At 43.7% G+C, this 13,520-nt stretch overlaps 1 protein-coding gene across 1 annotated transcript in view; it reads right to left on the bottom strand.

Annotated features, from left to right (window-relative positions):
• RPS6KA2 (ribosomal protein S6 kinase A2) overlaps positions 1–13,520 on the bottom strand; it is a 248,283-nt gene that overhangs the window by 84,897 nt on the left and 149,866 nt on the right. The window contains exon 9 of the mRNA XM_054021757.1: positions 497–567. Within this exon, the coding sequence (XP_053877732.1) occupies positions 497–567 (71 nt within the window). The remainder of the gene's footprint in view (positions 1–496; positions 568–13,520) is intronic.

Here is a 13,520-nt window from a genome sequence, read left to right as displayed (position 1 = left end):
AGTAATTTGGCAGGGACTATGTTTTCAGTCGTGCAAACATTTATGCACATGCTGAGCATTAATTCAATGTCAGATTTGCAAAGGAAAGGACTCGAAAGTCAGGAATGACAACGTGCATGTTGTTTGTACAACTTATCTCTGAACCCTTTTATATATGCATCATCATACAGTCTTGTATTATATGACCACATATATTTTTTCTGCAAGCTCCCCTCTTCCCCCCCACACACAATGGAATGCTCACAGACCTGCAATACACAGTTTCTGGTTATTTACTCTGGGTGAATTACCTAGGGGATTTAGGCACACAATAACTGACATTAGTAGGAGTTGCACATCTAACTCCCTGTGCAGCTTTTAAAATCTCAGCCTCTATGTATATTTGTTCTTGTTCTATATATTTTATGCAGTTAAATGTACTTAGGACCAAAGGCCCATCCAAGGAAGAGAGCTAACAAGTACTTAGTAGATAAACCAAACAGACATTACTACTTACTTGAGAATGAGAGCCATTGTCTCCTTTCTGTCTTTTCCCTGGAATGGTAATGACCCTGTCAGCATCTCAAACTGTAGAACAAAAATAAAAATGGTAAATCAAATAAGCACATACAGTATTTATGTAAGACTCCATCTGACAGTGCACCATACTATAATACCTTCCATTACCTTGTTTCTATTAATTTCAAACACCAATGCTTATTTTGTAAAAATGTACTATTTATGCTAAAAAAAAAGGTCTAAAAAACTGTAGCTATACAAAAAGATATTTTATTATGGTAAGTCCATTTCTACTGTGTAAGACATCAGAGACCAAGACTATATTTCAGTTCAAAGGGCTGCCTAAGGAACTGTTATCATCAGTAGCATGGAGAATCATGCACTAGTTGAGATGCACAAAAATCTGGTGCTCACAGGGTTGCATGAACTTTTTTCCACCCGTGTTGGTTCACCTGGGTTCATTCTCCCATGACTTTTGCTTTGAGTTTCAGGTTTAAATGAACCCACAAACTCAAAGCAAAAGCCCAGCAGTGGTCATCAATTTTTGACTGGCTTCCATCTGAAAGCATAAATCAGCCAGCATTCCTCTGAAATACAGTGATTCTTTCAGCAAACCTGACTGGAATGTCACATTTGTAACAAAAGCCCAAATCAAGGGAGCTTGCCTGGTTGGAGTTGAATTCTGAGAGTTTCACACAGCGCTAGTCACTGCACTGTTTGCATGTACAAGTAGTAGCTGATTCCCCAAGATAAGCAATGATGGGTATTGTGCACTCCAAAATAGGGATCAGGGACATAATTCAGCTCTGCCGTAAATCAGGACAACTTCCACTGAGGTCAATAGGCATTCTTGTCCGCTTATGTCAGCACCAAGTAAGGTCTTGGGTCTTTTAACAATAAATAAATACATACTGTTTTATATTCACACTTATAATTAAGCACATATTTACAAGTGCCATATTCTGCCACCCTTCTGTTGAGTTGTACTTTACCAAAGGAGTAGCTCCTTTGATTTCCGGGGGACTACTTGTGCATTAAGGTACTATTCAATGTTAATAAGGGGGGCAGAATCTGACTCTTAGCTGGACTCCCCCCTTTTCAAATGAAATAGATCAATAATTCCCCCAAGTACTTCATAATAATATTTAGCACTCACGGCGACATTTCAAACCTCACTCTCTCAAAGCACGTTATAAAAGTGGGCAAGTCGCATTATCCCAACTGGGGAAACAGAGGCATAAAAAGGCAGAATGATTTGCCCGAAGTCAGAAAACAAGCCATTGTCAGAACCTGTAGCAGAACCCAGGTCTCCTGGCTCTCAGTCCAGACGCTTAAGTGCTAGAGCATGCTTCGTCCTATTTGCCTTTCTTTAATGTACAACATTTTTAATTACTTTGTGCTAGTTGGTAAATATTAGTTTAGGTGCAATATCTGCTCTGCTTTGATTAACACAAATGATGATTAAATACTAAATTTAGTTTAGAGTTATACTCTTATATCCATTTCAGCAATTTAAAAGATATAAAAGGGAAAACATAAAAGCCCTAAGGAATGGCTACTGTGTGTTTTAAAGGATAATGGCTTTTTAAAATCTGTACAAAACTCCCAATGATTAAAAAAACCCAACCCATAGGAAGTACAAAGAAATTACTATTATTTTCACCCTGAAATTTAGAAAAATAAAAGCTAAACCCTATTGACTTCAATGGGGCAACACCATTGCACAGAGTTCCACCAGCAGAAGGGAGGGCAGAATTTGAATCTCTAAATCAAATTTCAAGATGATAGGCAGGAATGTTTCTTGCTGGATCAATATGTTTTTCCTTGAGGAGATATGTGCATATAGCAGGTAAGAGAACTTCCTATGATAAAGAGAGATGAAACAGAAATATTCAGACAAGGTAAAACTCCAGTGAGATCAGGGCATTTCTTAAAATTGAAACTCATTGCAAAGTGCCATTGTACTAGATTCACTTCCCGTGGTATCTTAACATCTGCTCTTCAAAGCTGAAGTTGCAATTTTTATCAAATAAATATTCTGACTTTTATACATATTTCATTAAATATATGCTAACTGGCTTTAGGGTGACCAGACAGCAAGTGTGAAAAATCAGGATGGGGGTGGGGGGTAATAGGTGCCTATAGAAGAAAAAGCCCCAAATATCAGAACTGTCCCTATAAAATGGGGACATCTGGTCACCCTAACTGGCTTTGTCTTCTCTCATAAGCACCTCATTTTAAACTCTTAACAGTGGTTGGGGCTATTCAGACATTACTGCTTGAAATTCAAGTCTTCTATTCTGTATAGATATTTAAATCAGGTCACATTTAAAAGTGACAATTTATCAACCACACTGGAACATTTTGCATATTAAATCTTCAGTTCAGACGTGGTTTCCCCAGCACTAAGTTATCCAATGCAAATAGAAATCAAGCCTAATTTCACCTCTGAGACCCATAGCACAATGCGTTTGGCAGTGTCTGCATAGCAATAATTCATGAAGCCATAGCCTGCAAAACCAAGTTGCCAAGTTACTGGGGGCTAATTTCATTTAAAATGTCCAAAACCATGTACCATTCTATTCTGAAACAGTTCCTCTTCCTTACTAGCAGTGCTAGCAGCCTGAAGGGGAGAGGTGTGACAGACTAATATATTTTCATAAAATAAATACATAAATAAATAAATGGTGTCCTTTTACCTCTTTACTCCTTTAGCATTCTGGTCATGGACTTTCTAACCAGTCAGTTGTATTTTGCAGTTCTCATTATCATTCACCACTCCTCTGGCCAGTAAGATGTAATGGTCACTATGAAAACCTTATCAACAGATGCTACAGTATTGGCCACACCAAAACAACTGCATTTCCTGTTTTAAATAGAGGGAAGTTCTGTGGCTTAAAGGGAAAGCTTTCATGCTCATGTCATGCCCGAACTTATAAAAGCCTAGGCACAATCAGAACTATGTCAGGAGGCTATTTGAATTATAAGGGCACTAAAATGCCTTCTTCAGCAATCATAGTCACCAGGAAAAGTACCTGATGATTTAATAACTTGGACCACAGAGTAACAAAACCATTACATTGTTATAACAGTTTTGTGGGGAGGAAACAGAAGGAGAGGGAGAGTTGAGGCTTAACCTTAGAAAACAACGAGCTCCCTGAAGCTACTGAAAACAGGTACTTGAAAGGAGACAAAGGACTTTCAAATATGTGTGGACAATTATAAGCCAGACTCAGAAAACAAAGGGACAGAAAAGTGAGGAAGGGTGGTTGGCTTGAAGGGTCAGAGAGAAGTAGCTGTTTTATTAGAGGGGAATAAGATTTTGGGTAAAATTCACAGACGTGCCTAAGTGACTTAGGGGCCAAAGTCCCATTAGACTCATAGACTCAGACTTTCAGGTCAGAAGGGACCATTATGATCATCTAGTCTGACCCCCTGCATGATGCAGGCCACAGAAGCTGACCCAACCCCTTTCCCTTGACTCTGCTGTTGAAGTCCCCAAATTCTGTGATTTAAAGACTTCAAGTCGCAGAGAATCCTCCAGCTAGCGACCCCCGCCCCATGCTGTGGAGGAAGGCGAAAAACCTCCAGGGCCTCTGCCAATCTACCCTGGAGGAAAATTCCTTCCCGACCCCAAATATGGCGATCAGTAGAATCCCGAGCTCGTAGGCAAGATTCTACAGCCAGACCCTCATTGGCCATTGATACTATTTACCAGCGATGGCACGCTGTTGATTTGACTAATATCACGTTATCCCATTGAAAGCACCCAAGTCATTTTAAAAAATGAGACTTAAATACCCTTCCGTTAAGTGGTAAGAAAAGGAATATGCATTATACTGAATTGTCTCCATATTTTTAGAAGCATGGATGTTTAGATATCTAACACATTATGTTTTTCATGCTTTCTTCTCCTGTGAGCTTCTTGCTCTTAAAATCCTAATTTAAGAAAATTAAAAGTGGCTGCAGTTTGTTCATTTTGGTATAAGGCATAGCCTGACACATTCGAGGCAGGAGACAGTAATATGAGTGACAACCTGGCTGTTGGCCACGGAGGAAGAAAAAGACTGTAGCTTCCGTTCATCAGGGAGACCATAGAAAGACCTGTATTTGCAGTGTGGACATAGAAGGCAAATCAGCCTGCAAGGCAGAGTGATAGCTCAGGGTGCAGGGACAGGGGTAGCTAGAGGTTATGTGCAGGCAGGGGGTAGCTCAGGGTGCATGGAGAGATGAGTAGCTAGGGGCTGTGTGTAGGCAGGGGGGTCACTCAGGGTGCAGGGAGAGGGATAAGTAGGATTTTTTTCCCCGAGGGCACCCTCCCCCAGCATTTGCTGCTCACTGAGGGCTCTGCCAGCCCAGGAGCCAGCATCCTGCCTGCACAGTGTTCTTTAAAAAAATAAAATAAAGACAGAGACATTTGTTGACTGGCATTAGGGAGTTGTGCTAGTAACTCCCTTGAGCACCATACAGAACATTTACCACAATGTCTCAATCACTAGTACTTTGTTACCACATTTCTACAATTACATGGTTCTAATATAAAGATGAAATCAAATTCAAAAGACATGCACTTAACATCAATATTTAAAAGTCAGTGCAGTGTGGCTCCAGCACATTGTATGCATCAATGCTTTTTCCTTCAGTGAACTGAATCAAGGCAGGATCTGGAAGAAAGCATTGATGTTTCTGTAACGGCAATGCCTTGTGTTTAACATAATGTTGAAGAAGGTTAGCAAAGATTAAGTAAACAGAAAAACATCCTTGTAAATTGAAATAGCTTATGTCTTCACTAGCTAATGCCACTGCACAGCACACCCCCCGTTTCCTGTTTATTATCAGAGAATTAAGAATTCAGTTCAATACTGAACATGAGACTTGACAAAAAGAGTTAGCCCTCACAGCTGACACCCCTGCACATAGATACACTGCTTCTGATGGTCACAGCAGATTGACTGGGTGTCAGGCCTAGGAGTAAACAAACTGCAGGATTAGGGTGATGTGAGTTGACACCAAACCCATCACAGAACCCTGCAGTTCTGCTGAGAGTTTCAGGATCCACCCCTTCCAATACATAAGCCATCTCATAGCTTGTTCCTTGTGTACCACCTGCCTACCTTGATGGTCTTCTAGAGGGCCCACTGGCTGTGTCCCTGACCACTTCCCTCCCCTCTCACCAGCTCCATTATGAGCCCCCATATTCAGAGACACTGTGTGCCCACTCCATCCAGTACCTTTGAAAGACTGCTGCTTTTCCCTAATCCTGACCTCTCACCCTTACTAATGAGCAGTGGGAGAGGAAAAACACTAGCAACAGCATTTTATGGATTATGAGGTTTCCCTTCTCTAATAAGTAGTTGCTAGGAAATCCCTGAAGGCTCCTTAGCTACCATGTTAGAAATTATGGGATGCCATACACTCCTGCCTCATCATACTGCCAGCTACTGCAAAAGAGGAAATGTTTCCTCTCTCCTACTTCACCTCATCATACGTTTTTGATGGGGGAGAGGCAGTAACATTTACCTGGTGATCCCACAAAGCAGCAAGATAAGAGAAGCAGCCACGTAGTGTCCTCTGAAGACCCGGGGATGGGGAATCTACACTCAATGAGGGAGTGAGGGGAAGGAGTTTATCTTCAATGAGATCCAGTGAGCTAACAAAATTAAGTTGAGAGCTGGGGGTGGTGGAAAGGATAGGTTGCACAAACAACTTCACTCCAGGTCTGCTGAAATGTTGTGAACCTGGGATGATGTTCAAGGTTGCACTAGGAGCCTGAAATCACTTGGTTCAGAGAGTTGAACATTCCAGTCAGGGCTCTTGGGCTCCACTCTCACTTTCATCTAGGTGGCCTCGGGCAACGTCACTTAATTGCTCAGTGTCTCATATTTCCCATTTATAAAACAGATTATTTTATTATAATTATTTATTATTTGTATTATTGCAGCACCTAGGAGCTCCAGGATTGGACCAGAGCCCCACTATGATAGGCACTGTACAATCACCATACAAAAAGATGGTGCCTGTCCCAAAGAGCTTACAATCTAAGGATAAGATAAGAGACAACAGATGGATACAGAGTGACAGGGGAGTACAAGAAAACAACAAGGCAATGCTAGTCAGCAAGACACAGGCAGTGGTCTCAGCACACCAGGACCCGGGGAATGGTATTTTAATTTGTTTGCATTCTGTTTCACACCTGCATTTCCTATAGTAATAAATAAAAAATATTTTTATATTTTGTACAAGTTTTTTATAATGCAATTAAAATAAAGCAAACTTGAAATGATGAAAAAATGCTTTAAAGGCAAAGCAAGCTTATAATGTCAAATTACATGCTGGTGGGCTATACCATAGGTCAGTGGTTCTCATCTGGGAGGTCTGTGGCCCTGGGGGGGGAAGGGAGGGGTGGTCGCTGCAAGCAGTCCCCCGTCAGCTTCACCCTCCCCCGCCCCTGAGTCCCCGGCCAGTCAAAGGCCGGCCAGGGTGGGGCGGCTCCTGCTCTGGCTGGTGCCATGGAGCAGTCGGCCAAGTGCTTCCCTGTCTCCTCCTCGTGTTGCTGGTGCCTGGGGCTGGGGCTGCGCCTCAGCTCCCAGCCCCTCTTGACTGCTTGTGCAGCCAGTAAGAGCTGCTTGGGGGGGGGGGGGAACCAGCTCCGGGGCTGGCAGAGCCCTTGGGAAGCAGCAACCACAGTGGGGGGTGCCCTCGCAGCACACAGCTCCTAGCTACCCCTCTCCCTGCACCCTGAGCTACCCGCCTTGCCTGCACACAGCCCCTAGCTACCGCTTTCTCTGCACCCTGAATTACCCTCCCATCCACACACAGCCCCTAGCTATCCCCGCCCGCACCCAGAGATACCCCCTGCCCACACACAGCCCCTAGAGCTACCTCCCACCCTGCTCCCTGAGCTACCCCCCTACCCATACACAGCCCCCTAGCTATGCCTTCCCTGCACACTGAACTACCCCCTGCCCACACACAGCCCCTAGCTACCCCTTTCTCTGCATCCTGAACTACCCCTGCCTGCACCCTGAGCCACCCGCCCCTGCCCACACACAGCCTCTAGCTACTCCTTTCTCTGCACCCTGAGCTACCCCCTGCCCGCACACAGCCCCTAGCTACCCCTCTTCCTGCATCCTGAGTGGTTTTCAAACTTTTTGAGCTGAGCGCTCACCGCCCCCCCCCCACCGTCTTTAAGCTATAATTTTTTCTTGTGCCACCCCCCATCCCAGACAGGCTGGATGGCCTATTGAGGTAAGTCAGGGGGTGGAGGTGACACTCCCTTCCTGTGCCTTGCAGAGATGGCCTGAGTCCCGCTGGGCCCTGCTTCCACCCAAACATGCATGTTGAGGGGGCCTCAAAGAAAAAGGTTGAGAACCTCTGCCACAGGTGAGCTTGCGCCCCCTAGTTTGTACTTTAAGCTTAGCATTAATAGTAGTTCAAATAACTTCTGTAGTGTTGAAGATGTGTTGCTGGGTAGTAAACTTAAAAAAAATGCACAGAAAGACAGGAATATAATGCACATAAAACAAATGCTAATATAAAAAACAAAAGTAGGCTTGGCTTGACATGAGTAACTGGACATGGGTGAGGCCTCATTTTTTGAGAGACAGGATTTGGGAGGTAAATGCATCAGCAGGCTGTAAACAGAATGTCTGTACAACCTAAGATAAGGGGGAATACCCATGGAACCATTTACAATGGACAAGATAACAATGGATAAGATAAGCCTGGAACGTAAGATAAGGTAAAGAGTAAGTCATGCATGAACAGTGCGTGGTATTCAGGGATTGAGTCCTACAAAATAACCAAGCCAATCCCCAAATGTGTGATTCAGTGCATAGTAAACCCAGTGTAATATGTAAATATATATAAAGAAAGAGGTGTGCCCATCCCCTACACTTGAGTCTGATCAACTCAGCATAGCTTTGCTGTATGCCAAATAAAAGAACTAGAGTGACAAGACTTAAGTCAAACTGAGTTCTTAGAGGCTGAATGGAAGAAATCTTGAGAGAACCCCAACACCAGCGTCAAGCTTTTTGTAGGCATCGTGGCAAAGGAGGGTTTGAAGGACTATCGTGAGGTAGCTCTGTGGATGTTTATGAAAGACAGCATGGGAGAAAACACAAAGGTGCTTGTTTGAAAATGTAACAAGTGGAGCATAGATGTTGGCATTATGGGCTGATCAGACATGCAAGTCAGCCTTTTGATACTGAATGGAGATGATAGGTAGGATGGGAATAGACTGTGAAGGGCCTTGAAAGTGAAGACAAGTAGCATATGTTTGGTATGATAGAGAAGAGGGAGCCAGGGAAGGGCTGCAAAGAGAATGATGACACGGTCAAAGTGATGAGTTAGGAAAATTTTTGAATAGATATGAATGGGGCAAAATTGCATTTCTCAAGGTCAGAGAAAAGGATGTTGTAGTAATCAAGATATGAATGATGAGAGTTTTAGCTGTGTGGATGGATAAGAAAGGCCGTACTTAGAGATGCAGAAAGAATCTACAAGACTTAGACACAGCCTGGATCAGAGTACCTAGAGAGAGGTCTGAGTCCAAGATGATAGGCAGGTTAGTGGTATAGTTCACAGTGCTTGAGAAAGAAGGTAACAGAGAGGATTTGGGCAGGGAAAGGGGGCAATTAGGGGCTTTGTTGCATTGATCTTGAGCTGATGGCTAGCCATCTACAAGGATGAGATGTCAGAGAGACAGGTCAAGAATTTCATTTAAGCAGAAGGATACAAGTCTGGGGTACAGAGGTAGATCTGTGAGTTTTCCGCATAGCGATAGTCATTGAATTTGTGGTTTCAGATGAGATTACTCAGAGAAAAACTGTAGAGGGAGAACAGAAGGGGACCAAGGACAGAGCCTTGTGGAACTCCCACAGAAAGCTGAAGGGGGGATGAGGAGGATCCTCTGAAGAATACGCTGAATGATTTACTAGAGAGGTAGGAGGAGAACCAGGAGAGGACAGAATCACGGAGGACAAGAGAGGACAAAATTGCAAGAAGAAGAGCATGGTCGCCTGTGTGAAAGGTGGATGACAGGTCAAGAAGTATGAGGATGGAGTACTGGTGGTGAGATTTGGTTAAGAAGAGATCATCAGAAACTCTGGCCAGAGTAGTTTCAGTGGAGGGCACGAGGTACAAACCAGAATGGAGAAGATCTAGGATGAAATTGGAGGTAAGGAACTCCAGGCAGCAATTGTAAATACACCTCTACCCCGATATAACGCGACCCGATATAACACGAATTTGGATAGAACGTGGTAAAGCAGTGCTCCGGGGTGGTGGTGGTGGGGGAGCGGGGGCTGCGCACTCCAGTGGATCAAAGCAAGTTTGATATAACGCGGTTTCACCTATAACACGGTAAGGCTCCCAAGGACAGCATTATATCGAGGTAGAGGTGTAGTGTGTTCAATGAGTTTAGAGACAAAGGGGAGAAGGGAGATGGGGCAAGTAGGGTGAAGGGTAGTTTTTATATTAACGGAGAGACTAAAGCATGCCTGTATTGCAGGGGTGGCCAACCTGAGCCTGAGAATGAGCCAGAATTTACCAACGTACATTGCCAAAGAGCCACAGTAATACGTTAGCAGCCCCCCATCAGCTCCTCTCCCCCCCACTACCAGTGCCTCCCACCCACTGGCAGCCCCACCGATCAGCGCCTCCCTCTCCCTCCCCACACCTCCCGATCAGCTGTTTCTTGGTGTATAGGAGGCTCGCGGGGAGGGAAGGGGTGGCGTGGGGGCAGGGCCTGTGGCAGAGCCAAGGGTTGAGCAGTGAGCACCCCCCCTGGCACATTGGAAAGTTGGTGCCTGTAGCTCCAGCCCCGGAGTCGGTGCCTATACAAGGAGCCGCATATTAACTTCTGAAGAGCCGCATGTGGCTCCGGAGCCACAGGTTGGCCACCCCTGCTGTATTGTGAGGGGAAGAGCCAGAGGAGAGTGAGCAGTTAAGGAGATGAGTAAATGAGGGGATGAGAGTGGATGCGAGGGAGATCAGGAGATGGGAAGGGATTGGGTCACTGGGGCAAGTGGAAGGTTAGAGGAGGAGAGCAGATGGGAAACTTCTGCTCCCAGGAAGAAAGAGAGCACTGTAGACCAGGCAGGGGGGAGAGAAGGCAAACTGAAGGGTTCACTGGAAGGTCTGGGATGGAGCTGCACCCCAGGACATGAGCAGGTGCTGGTAGAAGCTTCCCCTCAGGTTGGTGGACAGAATTGCATCACCTACCTCCAGAGAGGCATACTTAATTAGTGTTTGTAAAGAGCTTGAAGATCTTCACATAACTGCTATTCACATGCAAAATAATCTGAATTAGGAAAAGCATCCCTCACAATGAAAATAAAAGGACATTGTTAGACCCGGATTTTGCAAAGGAGGTAATCTTGCTGTGATGCTTAGTATTGAGCTAACCAGGTAAGTGTGTATACACTGTACAGTCCTTAGTGTAGAGAGCTCTGTAGTACAGTTAGCTTTAAGGCAAAAATTATCAGAGCAAAACATTCTGTGGCTGGCCAGAAGCAGAGTAAGATGTTCATTAGCATCTCCTTTCTCTACTTACAAATTCTGCAGGTGCAGCAACTAAAGAAAGGCACTTCACTTTATTCTTTATGCATTCCTACATTGCATATATAAGTATTAACACGTATCTTTTTACTTGGGATCTCTAGCCCAGTCATCGCTCACATCCCACCACATGCATATGAAGTTGTTTGTAGAGTGTCTAACTCTCTTCACTTCAGGAAAAACAAACAACCTCCTCCAGGTCTGGAGCTCTGTAAATCAGCCAGAAATTCATACTAAGAGACCATTGTGACTGCAGGCCTCCCAATAGATTTGCAGATGATATCTCAATGACAGCCCAATCCACCAGGGGTCTAGATCTATGGTGTTGTTACCAAATCTCTCATGGCATAGCAGAAAATGGACTAGGTTTATACACAACTTTTTAGCCATTTAAGTCAATTAACTTTTCATACCGATTCTCTCGGTGAAAAGCTTTTATAACACCACTAGAACGGACCTGTGAGCTGGTATCTGAAATCTCAGGTCTTAGGGGTGAGTGGCAGGCAGGAAGACAGAAAACAAAAGGAGTCTGGTCATGATAAGCCATACCTTTACACACCTTTACACCCCTTGGAACACATTTGTAAGTAGGCTCACGCCAGGTACCATCATTTACTAAAAGAGCATCAAGGATTGATGCTGTGTGTTTAAAGCAGGATATTGGAGCCAAGATACAAGATCTCATCTGGTATGACCATTCCTATGGACATGTACTATACTACCTTAAGCAAATTCCGAAACATTAATTGGCAAACTGTGGTATTTACATGATCATAAATACAGCAGGATAAGTAGCATTTTTGATTTACAAAGGTCTACCATCAAAGACTCAGACAGGCTATTGGTACTAAGTGAGGCAAGTTCTGGTTTCAGAGAAGTCAATAGCAAAACCCCCATTGATTTCAAAGAGACCAGGATAACCTTGTCAGTTAAGATCATTTTGATAATAAAAACGATAATGATTGTGATGCTGGTAAACCAGGTGCCAGCCCTTGCTAAGGCTGTAGGTGTCAGCTGAGCCAAATTCGTAGCTAGAAACCGGACCAGCTTACCTGTATGTTAATATTGATCAAGATGGTTGTTAAACTTCTAAGAATGTGTTTAATCTCTATAAAATGCTTGTAAGTTGCTACATGCAGTAATATTACTTGTAATGTCTGTATCCCATGCTATAAAGTAGTATATAAGGTTTGGTTTAAAATTGTAAAATTGCCTGCTCTGAACTTGTGAACCAAGGCAGGAAAAGTGGTTCCCCTGCCCATGCAGAAGAACTATCAAGGCTAAATGGGCCATTGTGGAACATCACAATGCACGGACTGGTTTAATGGCCCTCTTACACCCACAAAGGTGCTAGGTGCAAGAAAGCACATCCCATCCGCTTGAATTCAGAAAGAGGGAAATAAAGATCGCAGACAGGAAGATTTTTATCTCTTTGCTATTTGAACTCTTGCAAGGGCTGGAGCTAAGAAATAAAAAATAAAAAAGCTGAGATCCCCAGGGGCAATTTGGCTTAGCTCTAAAAAGACATTCAGTGCTGAGAGATTCCTACATTTCTGTCACCTTTTGGAACCACAGACTGAACTCATTTGTGGATATATACTACCTGTTTTAACTTGTAAACAACTCTCTCATTTCTTTTTCCTAGTTAATAAATCCTTAATTAGTTTACTATGGGATTGGCTACCAGTGTTCTCTTTGGTATGAGATCTAGGGTACAAATTGGCCTGGGGTAAGTGACTGGTCTCTTGGGACTGGGAGCAACCTGAATATTTTGTGATTTTTGGTGTAAGTGACCAATTATCACTAAGTCCAGCCTGTCTGGAGACTACATGGAGACTGTCTGGAACTACATGGTAAGACTGTTACAGTGACTCAGGAGTTCACATTTGTAACTGGTTGGTGAAATCTAATTATAGAACATATCAGTTTGCCCTGAGGTTGGCATTCTTGATCATGAGCCACTCCAGACAGCGTGACAGTAATAATAATATTTTAAACTGGACTTCAGCTTCAAAGTGCTTGACAAACTTAGATGAACACTTCAATTAGATGGGTAACTAAATATTATTTAGCTTGATTCTCCACTGTGCTTAAGAGAGGAGGCTGATGGGGACCTGGTCATAACTTCTCCAGTCTCAGCCAACTGGTCCTGGTGTAAGTTGAAGCTGCATGTCTCATCTTATCCTCACCCCCTCGCTACCTCACCAGGCCCCCTGCCTCCTCTTATGTGAGACAATCTCTGGATGCTCTAAGTTCTCTTTGTGCCATGTAAAGCAGACTGGAGACTCTGTCCCTGTTATCTCCATTTTATACCTGTGAAATCTGAAGAAGAGAACTTTCTTCTTATGTGTCCAAGGACCCAGATGAAGTCAGAGTCAGAACCAAGATCAGAACTCATGAATTACTATCCTCCAGCCTGAACTCAGAACACAAGCCTTTCTATTGGTATTGATCCAAAAACA

Source organism: Malaclemys terrapin, chromosome 3 (genome assembly GCF_027887155.1).
Source record: "Malaclemys terrapin pileata isolate rMalTer1 chromosome 3, rMalTer1.hap1, whole genome shotgun sequence".
In the NCBI taxonomy this organism is placed as follows: domain Eukaryota; kingdom Metazoa; phylum Chordata; order Testudines; family Emydidae; genus Malaclemys; species Malaclemys terrapin.
The sequence above is the reverse complement of the archived record's forward strand: the minus strand, read 5'-3'. Positions and strand labels throughout refer to the sequence as shown.